General features: G+C 51.9%; 1 protein-coding gene across 2 annotated transcripts in view; it reads left to right on the forward strand.

Moving 5' to 3' along the window:
* LOC136456070 (uncharacterized protein At1g32220, chloroplastic) overlaps positions 1-16533 on the forward strand; it is a 63556-nt gene that overhangs the window by 1867 nt on the left and 45156 nt on the right. For both annotated transcript variants that reach the window (XM_066455828.1, XM_066455830.1), the window contains exons 3-5: positions 404-492; positions 1683-1738; positions 1810-1865. In XM_066455828.1, coding sequence (XP_066311925.1) covers positions 404-492; positions 1683-1738; positions 1810-1865 — 201 coding nt within the window. The remainder of the gene's footprint in view (positions 1-403; positions 493-1682; positions 1739-1809; positions 1866-16533) is intronic.

The following is a 16533-nucleotide window of genomic DNA, read 5'->3' on the forward strand; positions in this document are numbered from 1 at the left end:
CTTCGTATGTTCACCCTGTCCCGACCCATATGCTGCTAAACCAATTTATCCATGCATACAAATAAGAAAACACAGTTTTTTTTATAGTGCAGAGGGGTCAATTTAGGGAACATGGTCTGAATATTGATATTCTGAGCATCTAGTTTATTGTAACACGACTGCTATATTTCAGAGGCATGAGAATAAAGATATATACTTTTCATGGAATGCTTTTTTACATGTGATAGTTATCTTATATGTTAATCAATTAATTTGCAATGATGGAAAGGAATTATAGCTTTTATAGCTAACAAATGTACGGGATTTTCAGCTCAAGATATGCTTGCTGTCATTCTTTTCTTAATTTTTTGAATTCATGTTTATGAAAATTACTGAGCTGCTTCTGACATCTATCTTGATATAGCTACTGGTTCTAGGAGGAAGTGGTTTTGTTGGATCGCATGTTTGCAAAGAGGCTTTGGACAAAGGATTAGTTGTCTCTAGTCTTAATAGGTAACTCCGTCAGCTAATTTATTCTCTTATTTTCGTACTTTACTATCGGTTCGGACTTTCTATTCTATTAAGACTTGCTAGATTTGTTTATATGATGCTAAAACTATTGTAGAATAGGCTAAAAACATTGAAATGACAATAAATTTCTACTTAACTAGGGTGTCAACTAATTCATCACATAGCTTTATTCAGATATACATGGAAAACTATAACGGACTCTGATCCTCAAATAATTTGTATTCGATCAAGTTTCTATTGATTTCTTTTGGGGCCTTAGCATTAGTGATAACCTCTCATCCTTTTGTCTTTGGTTGTGCTGTTCTAGCCACCATTTACTGCTGTGAGGACTATTTGTTATGTGGATCAACCTAAAGAAACTGATGGTCCATGATCTTGTTCCCACTTTCTTGTTCAAACAGCAAAATTAGGAGCAAACGGCTTCAGATTATTAGTATGAACAGCAATCAGTACAAAACTAGAGTCCAGAACTAGGACAATTTGCAGACCCAGTATAGAATTGGAAAGCAGAATCAAATAACACAAACCGAGGATGGGGCAATTTAGTATGCTTCGAGAATTTTTCTTAGTCCAAATTAAAGAATGTAGTTTCTGTTTCTGAATACATAGACATTTCAAACGAAAAGTTCCAATTTTCTACCCTGAACAATTCACTCTGTTTGACCCCCTATGCAAAACATTGACTTGATTTATTGCCCCAAATTATGGAATTTATCTTTTCTGTTTCTCCCTGTTCAAGTTATACTTGGTTTCAAATTTTGAGATAATACAGGACATCACTGTTCTAGAAACTTTGATAACTTTTATGGTCATTTTCATTGATTATCTCAAAGGTTAATGTACTATCAAATGCTCCCAACCATTATGAAAAGATCTGAATTGTTTTTGTAACATAGTGTGCAATGCCAACTGTTACCCCACAAAAATTGAATCCAAGAAACCAACACACTTGTATGAGGACTTGAGCAGAGTTAAAAAATCAAATTTCTTCTGGGGATGATTTTATCCAGTTTGAATAGTTTGGGGGAGTAAATCGAATCAGCGTTTTATACGATGGGTTAAACGAATAGTTAATAGTACTAAAATGAACCTTTTTGTACTTAAAATTCACTTTCTCCTTTTTATGCATTCTGTGTTTCTTATTCTTACCAATGTTATTCTTTTGTCATTAGATCTGGAAAGCCATCCTTAAATGAACCTTGGGCTGACAAAGTTATATGGAACCAAGGTTGCTTGCTACTGAGGTTAACTTTGTTCTGTCAATGGTAATGTAGTTAATATCTACCTTCTATTGGACAGGCAACCTCCTTGAACCGGCTTCATTGAAGGATGCTATGGATAATGTTTCTGCAGTGGTAAACTTACCGAATCCATTTGAGCTAAATATGTTTCTGTACTTAGTGTTTGACACATTTCTTTTATTACAGTTTGATTTCGTTTTTGTTTGAGTATCATTAATGTTATACAGAGTAGTTTATGGGGTGGTGATGTAATACCAAAATACCAAGAGTTTTCCACTCCGAATGCAAGGTAAGCTGAAAGATTTTTTTTTGAAGTAAAGATGACAGGAGCCCAGGGAGTTCACCGTTCACGTAGTGCAGGCCTTGTGCGCCTGTGGTAGACGATCCCATGAGGAAAATGGCTTGCCTTTATCTCGGGTCGATGTGCATTGCTGCACACCCTTAGCATTGTCTTCAACCAGCACGGCTGATGTGGCCCTCGTGGTTGCAGCTGCAGTCATGGTAGCCAAGCCAAGTGGTGAGGCCACTGAGTGTGAAGTGGTGAGTGGGAAGCAAGGGAAGCAGTAAAAGTGGATATGAGGCAACACTGCTTGTAGTGTTGGAGGTTGGGGAAGCAGTAAAAGTGGATATGAGGTAACACTGCTCGTAGCGTTGGAGGTTGGGGAAGCAAGGAATTTGATCTGGACCCTTTTACTTGTACCAGAACCGGCGTGGGATGCAGGCAGTAGGAGCGGGAAACGACAAGCCAACAGACATCGAGGATGGTCCCATGATGATGGATTTGAGGCACAACCTCAATGTCGAGCAGCGTGGAAGTTGTGGGCCACCGCCGCACGGAAATAGGATCTGGGAGCATGACATAACACGTTTTGGGGCTAGGGAGGGTGGAGATTGTAGATTGGTGGGGGCCTTAGGTGCTGGGGCATGAATTTGTCGGGTTGCTGGAGGATGGTGGTATTGTGGCCTCCGGCGCGGACGGGGTGGGGACGCTTTGTCGCACTCGGTCACCCATTGGTCCCCTCACTACTGCTGAAAGATTTTGTCCTATGTTATGTTATGTTCGTAAACTTTGCCTGTTCAACACCATATATCTATCTATACCTAATATTAAAGGGCCAAAATTTCTGCCACTATTCGTCCAGCCCAATGTAATGTAGTTTTGATTAGAAATGGAACTTATTCTTATTAGAACCTAGATCAACTGACAGTCTAATTAATCAAGCTGTATACTGAAATCTTGACCAGTTTGTTATCCAATATATATCTATACCTTTATCCATATTTATACTCTACACCTATTTACCTAATATTAAAGAGTGAAGGGATTATTCCAACCGTCTTTTTTTTACTTCCCAGAATACCCTCGCGCTTCTCTCTGCCCCGTCCGTGATTCGGACTCACGACCCAACACCTGTCCAACAACGGTACGGAATCTCCCTGTCCCGCATGTGATCGGTACTCACGGTCCATGTTCACACGAGTTAGAATAACGCGCATCAAATGACGGTGCAAAGTCTAACTCTAAGACACATCAAGCAATCGTCGGAATCGGACTCCAATATGTATTGGAATAGATGACGAGACTGTTGAACAAATCTCTTAAGTCGCAATTTGTCCAGGCGACCACGCCACAAGCTATCTGTTCCATTGCAACGCATGGGCACAATTACTAGTGACCATAATTTGATCTTCCAAATTTCTTGTGATTTCAAATGGGGTTCATTTTTTTACTAACAATTGCTACATGTTTTTGTGACACATGCCGCAATACTAGCGAAGTAAATGTCTGTCCAGCGGATATCCATCGATGGGCAAGGATGTTTTTGGTCAAAGGACAATCTAGCCACAACATGAATGCCATCAACAACAACAACAACAATAAAGCCTTTAAGTCCCAAACAAGTTGGGGTAGGCTAGAGTTGAAACCCATCAGAAGCAATCAAGGTTCAGGCATGTGAATAGCTGTCTTCCAAGCACTCCTATCTAAGGCTAAGTCTTTGGGTATATTCCATCCTTTCAAGTCTCCTTTTATTGCCTCTACCCAAGTCAACTTCGGTCTTCCTCTGCCTCTCTTCACGTTACTATCCTGACTTAGGATTCCGCTACGCACCGGTGCATCTGGAGATCTCCGTTGCACATGTCCAAACCAAATGCCATGACGTCTTTTATTATCAATTAGACAACTTCTTAGTAATACACTCGTGAAGGAATAATACCTGGCCATGACGGTTTTACAGGTTGTTTCTATCAAATGTGTTGGTCTCTTATAAAAAAAGACATCATGGCTGCAGTCTCTGCAGCTTGGGGTAGACGCTTCAGGAACTTTGAGCCTTTATCACCCTCCTGCCTAAAAGAGATGAAGCGCTCCATGTCAAGGACTTCGGACCGATAAGTTTGGTGCATAGCTTCGCCAAACTTGCAACAAAAATTTTCGCTACTAGATTGGCAGGTCAGCTTCATGGGTTAGTCTCACACAATCAAAGTGCTTTCATCAAAGAAAGGTTCATACAAGACAATTTTATGCTGGTACAGCAGACTGAAAGATGTTTACAATGACAAGGACAGTCCTGTTTACTGCTCAAGCTAGATATATCAAAAGCTTTTGATTTGGTTTCCTGTAGTTTTCTATTGGAAATGCTGCAAAAACTGGGTTTTGGACCTCTTCTGGCATGACATTCTTAGTGATCTCCTTGCTTCCTCTTCTTCGCATGTCCCTCAATGGTGTTCCTGGTGCAACCATCTTTAATCAGAGAGGGCTGCGACAGAGTGATCCGTTATCACCAATGCTCTTTATCTTATTGATGGACGTGCTGAGCCACATGATTTCTAATGCCGGAGAGAACGGCTTGCTGCAGCCCCCTATGTTCCAGAGCACTGCATCACCGAATCTCCATTTATGCGGATGATGTTGTCCTTTTCCTCCGGCCGCTTGCGAGTGATATTGACCTTTCTCTTGACGTCCTCAATTTATTTGGTGAAGCTTCTGGTCTGAAAACAAATGTGCAAAAAAGTAATGTGTTCCCTGTTCAAGGCTCAGAGAATGACATGACATTTGTTCAGGATCATTTGCCTTGCGAGCTCTTGAACTTTCCTTGTCAATACCTCAGATTCCTGCTTTCTTTGAGGAAATTGACAAAGGCACAGCTGCAGCCCATTAATTAAAGAAGGGCGGCATATACTGGTGCAGCATGTTCTTACATCCATGGTGGTCTATATTGCTATGGCCATTGATATTCCTCCCTTGGCCATCAAGGCTATTGACAGATTAAGAAGAGGTTTTTTGTGGAGAGGAAGGAAAGAGGCCTAGGGGGGCCACTGTCTAGTGGCCTGGACCAAAGTGTGCCTCCCTATAGAGCTTGGTGGTCTTGGAATTTCTAATCTCCAAAACCTTGCTGGTCTCTTCGGTTCCGATGGCTGGGGTTGAAGAAAACAGATTCTACTCGTCCTTGGACAAATTTTCATGTGCCGGTCCATTAGTGTGTCCAAGCATTCTTCTCTACTGTGGTCTCAGAAATTGGTAATGGTGCTGCAACTTTGTTTTAACTGACAGGTGGATTTATGGCCAGGGCATAGCTGATCTCGCTCCTCAAGTTTTGGCATCAGTTCCCAAAAGGAAAAGGAACGAGAGAACAGATCTGGAAGCTTTAACTGACCTTACCTGGGTTAGGGATATTCAGGGCGCCTTATCTGCTGATTTTTTTTCAGAGTATTTCGCCCTGTGGGATCACATCTCAGAAGTGGTACTACAACCAGAGGTGGAAGACACGTTTGGAGGTTCTCTGGTGATGGGCATTACTCAGCAAAATCCGCCTATGAAAGCCTGTTTCTTGGTACGGTACTTCTCAGTCCTTTTGAGAGGATTTGAAAACTTCGCCCCTGGGAAATGCCGTTTTTTCATGTGGCTAGTGGTCCATGAAAGGTGCTGGATGGCTGACCGGTTGACACGGAGAGGGCTTCCTCACCCTTCCTGTTGCCCCCTTTGTGACCAAGAGGAGGAGAATACTAACCACTTGCTATCGACATGCGTATTTGCACGAGAATTTTGGTTTTTCCTTCTATGTTGAGTCGGCTTACATAGTCTCACTCCCCTATCTGATGAGATCTCCTTTGATGATTGGTGGGACAGAAGCTCAAGGAGGGTGCCTGATCACTTAAGAAAGGGTCTCAATTCCATCATTATCTTAGGGGCCTGGACATTGTGGAATCTTTGTAATCACTGATTGTTGAATGTCCTAAACTAGCGAGACCATTTTTGCTTGCTAGTGAGGTGCTTCATTTTTGGGCTTTTGCTAGGGCAAGAGGTATCAATCACCTCCTTGCCTAGAGGCTGTTTGTGAATTGATTGTGGTAGTGGTCGTCTCCATCTTTGGTTAAAGGCGCGACTGTTTGTTTAGGATGGTAGTGGGTTGTGTTGTGCGTGCGTAAGGTTTCTTGTATGGGTTCTTACCCCTTTTTCTTCTTAATATAATGATACGTAGCTCTCGTGTGTGTTTGAGATTTTTTTTGTCTTGCTGCACCGTCTACCATTACTAGGCATAACGGAAATCCTAGGTTCATTGGAACTCGAATAAGGATGAAGCCATAGTTGCTTGTTAGGATATAAGAGATTTGGTTTGTTGCAGTAGCCCATCTCATTATAAGGAGCAGCAGCTGAGGCAACCAGGAGGCCCCTCTCCCTCTCTCTCCCTCCCTCCCTCCCTCCCTCCCTCAGTTGTTCCTTCGCCATCATGAACCACCAACACCCCAACCCATAACATAAGGATCTTGGCTAAAATTATCTCATGTGCAAAGTTCCTAAACATGAATTAGTGTTTGTTTTATTTATACCAACTACTTCGAGTAGATGTTTCATAGCTAACATCTTATTTGTAACAATTGCTTTGAGTACATGTTTCATAGCTATATCCTATATCAACTTATTCGGGCCATGCACAAGTTTAATGTCAAGCTTTGTGTCTGTCCCCCACTCCCTATGTCCCAAACTCTAAGGACTTATTGTAGAGGTAATTAGGGAACACCTCACACCCAATTAGGGGGGTGACTTTCATATATATAGTCAAGTACAACTTGGAGTACAAGTAACATGGTATACATGTATTAGACTGTACATATCTCTAATACCTGCCCTGACGGACCAGGAACCTAAGGGTTCCCTATAGGGCCGACTGCCCGCCATAGGCTTGGGACGGTCCACGGTCTGCTTGAAGACACGGAACAAGGTGGCGTGATCTCCAAGTCATAAAGGACCGACTTAGTCGGATTACTAGGAAAGATCGTTTCTGTAATAGAACTATGACTTTTCTATTTTAACCGACTAGGACTAGACCAATATGTCCTGCCCTCTAGATGATATAAAGAGAGGCGGGAGCGTCACCCCTTGTACAATCAATCATAGACAACAACCCAACGCAAAGGCATCACACCTAACTGGACTAGGGTATTACACTATTCAGCGGCCTGAACCAGCTGTCTTCGCGTTTACCGTTGAGTTCTGCATACGCCGAAGCCCTTCAATCACGGTCCCGGGTAACCCTGTGACGTGTTGCCGGGCATCAAACACCGACACGCTCGCAGTCACAGCGGGTGGGAACTGGACGCAGAGACTAGACCTAAAGTCATTGAACAGCTGTACAGGCAGTCCCGTAGTCATAATGTCCGCGAACTGATGAGCTAAGGGGACATGGAGTACTCTGAACTGCCCCAAAGCCACCTTCTCACGAACAAAGTGGATGTCAATCTCAATGTGCTTTGTGCGACGATGATGAACTGTGGCTGCAGACGGAACTAGGGCGGCTGCTACTGCTGGCCGGGCAGTCAGCCATAACAGACCCACGGGCCAGACGGAGGAGGGGTGCTGACCACCTTGCTGTTGTTGCCATCAACGTGCTGCTGCTGCCATCCGCCACCACTGCTGCCACTGCCAAGGCCGCCCTTGTTGTTGCGGTTAGAAGTGCTGCGCCAACGCCGTTGGTAGGGGCATGACCGCCTTGTCCCTATGCTGTGCCAAAGCATGCAGAGGCAGGGTGACACGTAGAGCCGTAGGAAGAGGAGCCAGAGGCGTGAAGGGCGGTCGGTCTCAGTGGAAACCTTGCCTTCATTAGCTAGGCGAAGTTCCTTGAGGACGAGCTTTGGGCGCGTGGTGTTGAAGTCGGGCATTGGTGTGGTATCCGCGATGTTGTCTGCCGTGCTAGAGATGTGCGGGTTGAGACCGCGAAGGAGGTTGAGGGCCACCTGGGACGGCGAAATAGCATGGCCGACATCGCTCAGGGCATCGGCCACGGTCTTCATGCGCTGGCACTAGTCGTTGGTGGAGAGGCCCCCCTGCCTCATGGAGAACTCGTGCAGGAAGACGGCATGGGGCTCCTTGTTGGATAGGAAGAGGCCCTCGATGGTGACCAGAGCTAGCGCATTGACTGTTTGCCGTCAATGGCGAGGTCCTGGACGTCGGGGGCGACGGACCTGAGGAGCCAACTATGGACGCAGGCATCGTCCATGACCCACCCCGAGGTCGGCGGGGACTCCAATAGGCGAGCCAGGAGAGACTTGAAGAAGGGCGCCCACTTGTGGATGTCCGGATGCTTTAGCTTGAGGACAAGGACGTGAGAGCGGTCGGTGATCGTGGCATAGGGTGCAACGATCGGGACGGCGGAGATAGAGCCCATGGTGCCGCTGGTGGCACAGCCGTTGGTGTCTGAGGAGGTGGAAGAGTCGGTCGTCATTGGGAGCAGAGGATGCGAGGCCGTATACATGGAGCAGAGGCAGGTGCAAAGTTGAAGAAGGCGCTTGGCGGTTTCTAGGCGCTGACCCATAGCCTAGAGCCTAGGCAAGTCTAAGCGAGCCTAGGCGTTTCAAGGCGTTTTTCTAGGCGTTTTAATATTTTTACATACATACATATATCACTTTAAATTACCTTAAGTAAACGAAGAAATAGGAGACTTGTGGACCTAAAGTTGGAAGAAAGGCCCATCAAAAAGGCCCAGCCCACCTTATCCTCTATCCATTCGCCTCATTTCACCCAGCCACGTACACCTTATCCCCTTCGCCTCCCACCCAGCTGCACACGGACCCAGCGTCTCCCGCATGGCCGCATCTCTCTTTTCTCTCCCGCATGGCCGCATCTCTCTTTCTCCCGCATGGCCGCATCTCTCTCTCAGTCCGCTTCCGCAGCCGCTGATTCCTCTCCCTATCCGGCATCTCTCTCGCTCAACTGCTGAACAAGCATGCGCCCGCCGTTCTGCCCGACGTTGCTCCTTCCCCACCGGCGTCCACCCGACATCAGCGTCGCCCGCACGCTCCCTGCCTTGGCTGGATCTACGTGCATATCGCTGCCGCCGGGCTAGTGCCACCTAGGGTACCGCCTACCCCCTAGGCAAGGCGGCACCCCGCTGCCCAGCGCAAAGGCGCGCCCAGGCGAGCGCCTAACATGGGACAAATTTCTTTCTTTAATGCATGTATGTTTTACCCAAGAAAGGAAATGAATAAAGATTATGTGTAATCAGAACTTTCCGTTACTCAAAGACGTAGATATTTTATTCTTTGACTTCTTATTGGGCGGGTGCGGAAGCAAAGGCGCACATGGGACGAACGGGGACGCGTGCGAGCGTGGGAGGAGGCGGCGGCACACCGAAGCAAAGGCGGGCGCGAGGGAAGACCGTGCGAGGGACCAGCGGGATCGGCGGACGTGTGTGAGCAATGGGGAGTGTTGGGAGGATGCGCGCGAGCAGAGAAGGCACGCGAGCAAGGTCACCGCGGACGAGAGGCGTGCACTCGGGCGGACGTGGGAGCAGAGGAGGCTCGCGGGTGAGGTCGCGTGCGTGGACGTGGAGGCGGCGCGAGGTGTGGTGGACACGCGGCGTGGAATCGGCGCCGTGGGAGGGAGAGGCTAGGGCAGAGGAAAGAAAACCCGGGCAATTGATACCATGTAGAGAGAATTAGGGAACACCTCACACCCAATTAGGAGGGGGTGACTTTCATATTCGTATATATAGTCAAGTACAACTTAAAAAAAAACTCGACCTGCAGGGGTTAAGACCACCCCCCGGTCATTGTTGTGATAGAGAAGACCTTCTCACGCAGGTTGAGAAAACCACGATCCCTTGCCCCACCCTGACATAGGGGCACCGTTGCCCTGTGAGAACTGGGCCGGGACTTTTGACATGTGCTTTGGCCATGGGATAGACGAGGGGATTTTCTTAACCACAACCTGAAATTTGCTCCCACGGGGAGTTGAACCCAGGACCTGTGGAATGCCGCTGAGACTCTCTAACCAGATGGACTAGAGGTTCGTTGAGTACAAGTAACATGATATACATGTTGTCGGGTACCATAAAAAGGGGTACCCTAAGCGAAAACCGAAAAAATCGCTTAGACCCTGTCAAAATCAAAGCCAAGAGACAACTATTGGCTAAGCCCCGGCCTTGTCCGAGGCTACCGACTCTCCGCCTCGCTCGAGGCCTCGCACGAAAGGCCTCGGACGGCCTACCGACTCTCCGTCTCGCTCGAGGCCTCGCACGTAAGGCCTCGGACGGGGTATCAATTCTCCGTCTCGCTCGAGGCCCTGCGCGTAAGGCCTCGAACGAGGTATTAATTCTCCGTCTCGCTCGAGGCCGGCTCGGCAACAGCCCCATCGCCTCCGCCTCGACTGATTTCCCTGACAGAACGTTACGTCCAACTAACGCGACCAACCACTCCCGCGATGTCAGCCGGACGACGGCTCGACACAGCGGAGTGACCAACGAAATGGGAGTCGCAACTACACCATGCCGCTCGGGACAGGACAGGGCAGGGGTTACCGGTCGCTGTGTTCGGTACTGTGCCCACGACTGACGCCCGTACTGCACTATGCTACCTAACCCCTGCTCCGAGGACAACGCTGCGTGGGGAGTCAAGTCCGGGTACCTGTAGCCTCGGAATCAGTGTACAGGACCAACTGCTCCCTCCGAGCCTCGGCAATCCACTTCAGGGTCTCGGCAGCCTCGGGATTCGCGCCCGCTGAGCCCCACGATGGCTCGGCCTCGGCACCAACTGAGCCTCGGCTCTTTACACTGTCAACACACAGCGACCGGCACGTCGTCCGCCATGCCCTGCGTCAAGCTATCACTGGAGCTCCCACGTCGCACAGGATCGGGTGTGACCGACGCGTTGCACCAGTGCATCAAGGACAGGACCACTCCGTCAACCATGCCGCCACAGTGACAGGCTACAGGGCTCGGACACGCCATCTCCGCTTACAAGATGCCGCGTAGCAAACACATGTATCACCCTTGTCTCCCCTTCAACTATAAAAGGGAGAGACCGGGGCCGTTTCAAGGGACGGGCACGAACACGGACAGACAAACTCGCTCACTCGCGCGCAAGCAACATTCTGTAACACGCACGCTTCCCCGCTGCCTGAGACCAACGTCTCAAGCAATTCACACCACTCCACGCAGAGACCTGGGACTAGCTCCTTCTCTCGCCCTGCTTGTAACTCCCTACTACAAGCACTTCGGTGCAAGGAATACAAGATCGATCTCTCAGACTGGACGTAGGGCACCTCTTGCCTGAACTAGTATAAACCTTGTGTCTCTTTGCATCACCATCCGGGATTAGGGGCACACAGTACAATTTCACTAGTTGGTTGAGGGCCCGCCGGTCCAAAACACCGACAGTTGGCGCGCCAGTTAGGGGCATTACTGCGTGTCATCGTCGTCATCCCGACAAGTTCCGGATGGCAGACCCCGCGCGACCACTGCGTCTCGGCACGATAATCTGGTTTGGGAGCCTAGAGTTCATGTCTCTAGGACATGAGTACGATATGGTATTCCTCTCACCCCGAGCCCCACCAACCGTAGACGACGTCACGCCCCAGCAGCCTAGGCGTAGGCGGCGCCCAGGCCGCCGCTCTCATCGCGCTCGCCAGGCACGGCACGGGCGGGACCACCTCGACCCCGCGCAAGCTCAGGGCGACGCGCCGCGCTCCGCCGGTATCCCCTGCCCAGCTGTTGGCACAAGGTCCCTGGATGGGGACCTGTCTAGCATGAGCTTGGACAGGGGAAAGGCGCCGGCGGCACGCAGCGACGCCCCGTCATCAAGCTCTGCCCCGCCACCTCCTGAGGAGTCGACTCCGGCGGAGCAAAGCCCGGCGATGGCACCATCCCCGTACCCCTTCGGGTTAAGGAATGCCGCCGCCACCTATGCTTCCGCCTACGCTTCCGCTCACGCGGAACCCTCAGGATGCCACCAACGCTTCGCCCTCGACCTCGACGCCACGACCTCGACCCACACCCATGCTGACTCGGAGGAGGACGAGGCGTGGGCCTGAGCGGACTTGTCCGGGCTCCGCGACCCTGAAGCCATGTGCCGCTTCCTGGCCGCGAGCAACTACTGCTTCGGCTACTCCAACTCCGATGACGAAGGCACTTACGACCCCACTCATGAATGCTTCCACGTCGAGCTTGGGATGCCGAGCACGGGCGATGAGGACGAAGGGGCGGGTTCTCGCTCCCCGCCCCGGGCGATGAGGACGAAGGGGCGGGTTCTCGCTCCCCACCCCCCGAGGGGGCGGGCGGCGTCGCACGTCCACGCATCGAGCCTCGAGCAGCGCGGAATGAGAACCTTGCCCCCGAGCAACTTCGACGCCCGGACCTAGAGAAGCTCCGTGAGCTTCAGGCCAAGGTCGAACAAGACCGACTCCTGCTGCAGCAGCTCCGAGACACTCTCGAGCAAGAGCAGCGAGGTCGCGGTGATGGCGGAGTAGCCCGGCAGAGGGCTCGCGACGTCAACCGCTGCATCAACAACGACGAAGGGGGCGAGCAACCCCCTATCTTCAACCGCGCTAGCCAGAACGTCGCGGCGGCGGCAATGCTGCTCCGGACGATGCCCGAGCCCTTTACCACGGAGGGGCGACGGGCTCACGCGAGCTCTGAGACCTCCTTGAGACTGCCGCGGTGCAGCAAGCCGAAAGTTCCGCCTCTCGACGGCGCGGAGGCGCCTCGGAACTTCCCACGGCACCGCCTCGGCAGGATAGGGAGGCCTCGGTTCGTCCCGAGCCTGCTCAGGCCCCGACGGCCAATAGGGTCCCCTCGGTGCATGACCGCCCCGGCGACCGACGCGAGGCGCAAGGCGACCATGATGTGGTCAGCAGGCGACGGCGCCACGACAACGAGGGGCCCGCCTGAGGCTACCATCCGCACCGAGGTGGCCGCTACGACAGTGGGGAGGACCGCAGTCCTTTTCCTGAGCCGCCTAACCCTCGAGTCTTTAGCAGAGCTATCCGCGCTGCTCATTTCCCGGCCCGGTTTCGGCAACCGGCCAATCTCACGAAGTACAGTGGCGAGACCAATCCCGAACTTTGGCTAGCCGATTACCGCCTGGCTTGTCAGCTAGGTGGCGCGGACGATGACCTGCTCATCAGCCGCAACCTCCTGTTGTTCCTGTTAGACTCGGCACGAGCCTGGCTCGAACACCTCCCTCCCTTCCAAATCCACAGCTGGCACGACTTGGTAAGGGTCTTCGTCGGGAATTTTCAGGGCACATACGTACACCCTGGGAACTCTTGGGACCTCAAGAGTTGTCGCCAGGGACCGGACGAGTCTCTCCGAGATTTCATCCGACGCTTCTCCAAAAATGCACCGAGTTGTCAAGCGTCGGCGACTCGAAAATTGTCCAGGCTTTCCTCTCTGGCACCACCTGCCGAGACCTGGTCCGAGAGTTAGGCCGGAACGTGCCGACCTCGGCTGCCGCGCTCCTCGACATCGGCACCAACTTCGCCTCGGGCGAAGAGGCTGTCGGAGCCATCTTCCCCGACAACGAAGCCAAGGGGAAGCGGAGGGACGAGGCCCCCGAGGCCTCGGCTCCCCACCTCCCCAAGAAAAAGAAGGGTCTCCAGGGGAAGCAAGAAGTCCTCGAGGCCGGCCTAGTCGCGGCCGCAGAGCGCAAGAATCCCTGAGGCCCTAGAGGCCCCGGGCTCTTCGACGATATGCTTAAGAAACCCTGCCCTTACCACCAGGGCCCGGTGAAGCACACCCTCGAAGAGTGCACCATGCTCCGGCGTTACTACGCCAAGCTCGGGCTCCCCGGCGACGATGCCAAGATGAGGGACGCCGGCGATAGGGACAACGACAAGGATGACGGGTTCCCCGAGGTACGCAACGCCTTCGTGATCTTCGGCGGGCCTTCAGCGTGCCTCACGGCGCGCCAGCGGAAAAGGGAACGCCGGGAGGTCTTCTCGGTTAAGGTGGCCACTCCCTGGTACCTCAACTGGTCTCGGGAGGCGATCACCTTTGATCAGGACGACCACCCCGATTATGTTCCGAACCTCGGGCAGTACCCACTTGTCGTCGACCCGATCATCGGCAACACCCGGCTCACCAAGGTGTTGATGGATGGAGGCAGCGGCCTCAACATCCTCTACGCCAACACCCTGGAGCTCCTAGAGCTCGACCTGTCAGAGCTCCTGGAGCTCGACTAGTCGCAGCTCCGGGGTGACGCAGCGCCTTTCCACGACATCGTGCTGGGAAAACGCACGCGACCCCTCGGGCGCATCGACCTGCCCGTCTGCTTCGGTACTCCCTCCAACTACCGCAAGGAGGTCCTCACCTTCGAGGTGGTTGGGTTCAAGGGAACGTACCACGCCATCCTGGGGCGGCCGTGCTACGCCAAGTTCATGGCGGTCCCCAACTACACCTACCTCAAGCTCAAGATGCCGGGCCCCAACGGCGTCATCATTGTCGAGTCCACGTACGAGCATGCATACGACTCGGACGTCGAATGCATCGAGTACACCGAGGCTCTCGTGGAGGCCGAGACCCTCATCGTCAACCTCGACCGACTTGGTAGCGAGGCGCCTGACTCCAAGCGTCGCGCCGGGACTTTCGAGCCCACGGAGGCCGTCAAGCTTGTCCCGGTCGACCCCATCTGCCCTGACGACCGGGCGCTGAGGATCAGCGCCACCCTCGACATCAAATAGGAAGCCGTGCTCGTCGACTTTCTTCGCGCGAATGCCGATGTATTCGCGTGGAGTCCCTCGGACATGCCGGGCATACCGAGGGAAGTCGCTGAGCACGCCTTGGACATCCGGGCCGGCTCCAGACCGGTGAAGCAGCGCCTGCGCCGATTCGACGAGGAAAAGCGCAGGGCCATCGGTGAGGAGGTGCATAAGCTTTTGGCGGCCGGATTCATCAAGGAGGTGTCCTATCCGGAGTGGTTAGCTAATCCTGTATTAGTTAAGAAGAAAAATGGGAAGTGGAGAATGTGTGTGGACTACACTGGTTTGAATAAAGCATGTCCAAAAGTCCCTTTTCCATTACCTCGAATCGATCAAATCATTGACTCCACTGCGGGATGTGAAACCCTATCCTTCCTTGATGTGTATTCCGGTTACCATCAAATAAAGATGAAAGAATCCGACCAGCTCGCGACTTCTTTCATCATACCATTCGACATGTACTGCTATGTGACTATGCCGTTCGACCTTAGAAACGCAGGGGCCACGTACCAGCGGTGCATGACCCAGGTCTTTGGTGAGCACATCGGGCGAACCGTCGAGGCCTACGTGGACGACATCGTGGTCAAGTCCAGGAAGACCAGTGATCTCGTCAATGATTTGGAGATAGCCTTCAAATGCCTCAGAGAGAAGGGTATCAAACTCAACCCCGAAAAGTGTGTCTTCGGGGTCCCCCGAGGCATGCTCTTGGGATTCATAGTCTCGGAACGCGGCATCAAGGCCAACCCGGAGAAGATCTCGGCTGTGACCAACATGGGACCGATCCGAGACCTCAAGGGAGTACAGAGGGTTATGGGATGCCTCGCGGCCCTGAGCCGCTTCATCTCGCGCCTTGGCGAGAAAGGCTTACCTCTGTACCGTCTCTTGAGGAAATTGGAACGCTTTTCTTGGACCCCCGAGGCCGAAGAAGCCCTCGCCAAGCTCAAGGCATTGCTCACCAACCTTCCCGTCCTGGTACCGCCAGCCAAGGGCAAGGCCCTCTTACTCTACGTCGCCGCAACGACCTAGGTGGTCAGCGCGACCGTGGTGGTTGAGAGGCAGGAAGAAGGGCATGCCCTACCCATCCAATGACCTGTTTACTTCATTAGCGAAGTGCTCTTCGAGACTAAGACACGCTACCCCCCACATCTAGAAACTGATCTACGTCGTAGTCTTGGCTCGACGCAAGCTGCGTCACTACTTCGAGTCCCACCCGGTGACCGTGGTGTCATCTTTCCCCCTGGGAGAGAGAATCCATAACCGGGAGGCCTCGGGTAGGATAGCCAAGTGGGCCGTCGAACTCATGGGGGAAGTCCTGTCTTTTGCGCCTCAAAAGGTAATTAAATCTCAAGTCTTGGCCGATTTTGTGGCTGAGTGGACCGACACCCAACTGCCACCTGCTCAAGTCCAGGCGGAATGCTGGACCATGTACTTCGACGGGTCCCTAATGAAGACCGGGGCAGGCGCGGGTCTGCTCTTCATCTCACTCCTCGGAGTGCACATGCGCTACATGATTCGGCTCCACTTCGCCGCCTCCAACAATGCAGCCGAGTACGAAGCCCTTGTCAACGGCTTGTAGGTCACCATCGAACTTGGAGTATGGCGTCTCGACGTACAGGACGATTCGCAGCTCGTTGTCGACCAAGTGATGAAGGAGTCGAACTACCGTGACCCCAAAATGGAGGTGTACTGCAAGTTGGTACGTGGCCTAGAAGACAAGTCGACGGTCTCGAACTCAACCACATCGTGTGGAAATTTAACGAAGCCGCGGACGAACTGACAAAGATGGCGCCGGCACAGGCCCCGGTCCCCTCGAAC

Source organism: Miscanthus floridulus, chromosome 6 (genome assembly GCF_019320115.1).
Source record: "Miscanthus floridulus cultivar M001 chromosome 6, ASM1932011v1, whole genome shotgun sequence".
Taxonomy (NCBI): Eukaryota; Viridiplantae; Streptophyta; class Magnoliopsida; order Poales; family Poaceae; genus Miscanthus; species Miscanthus floridulus.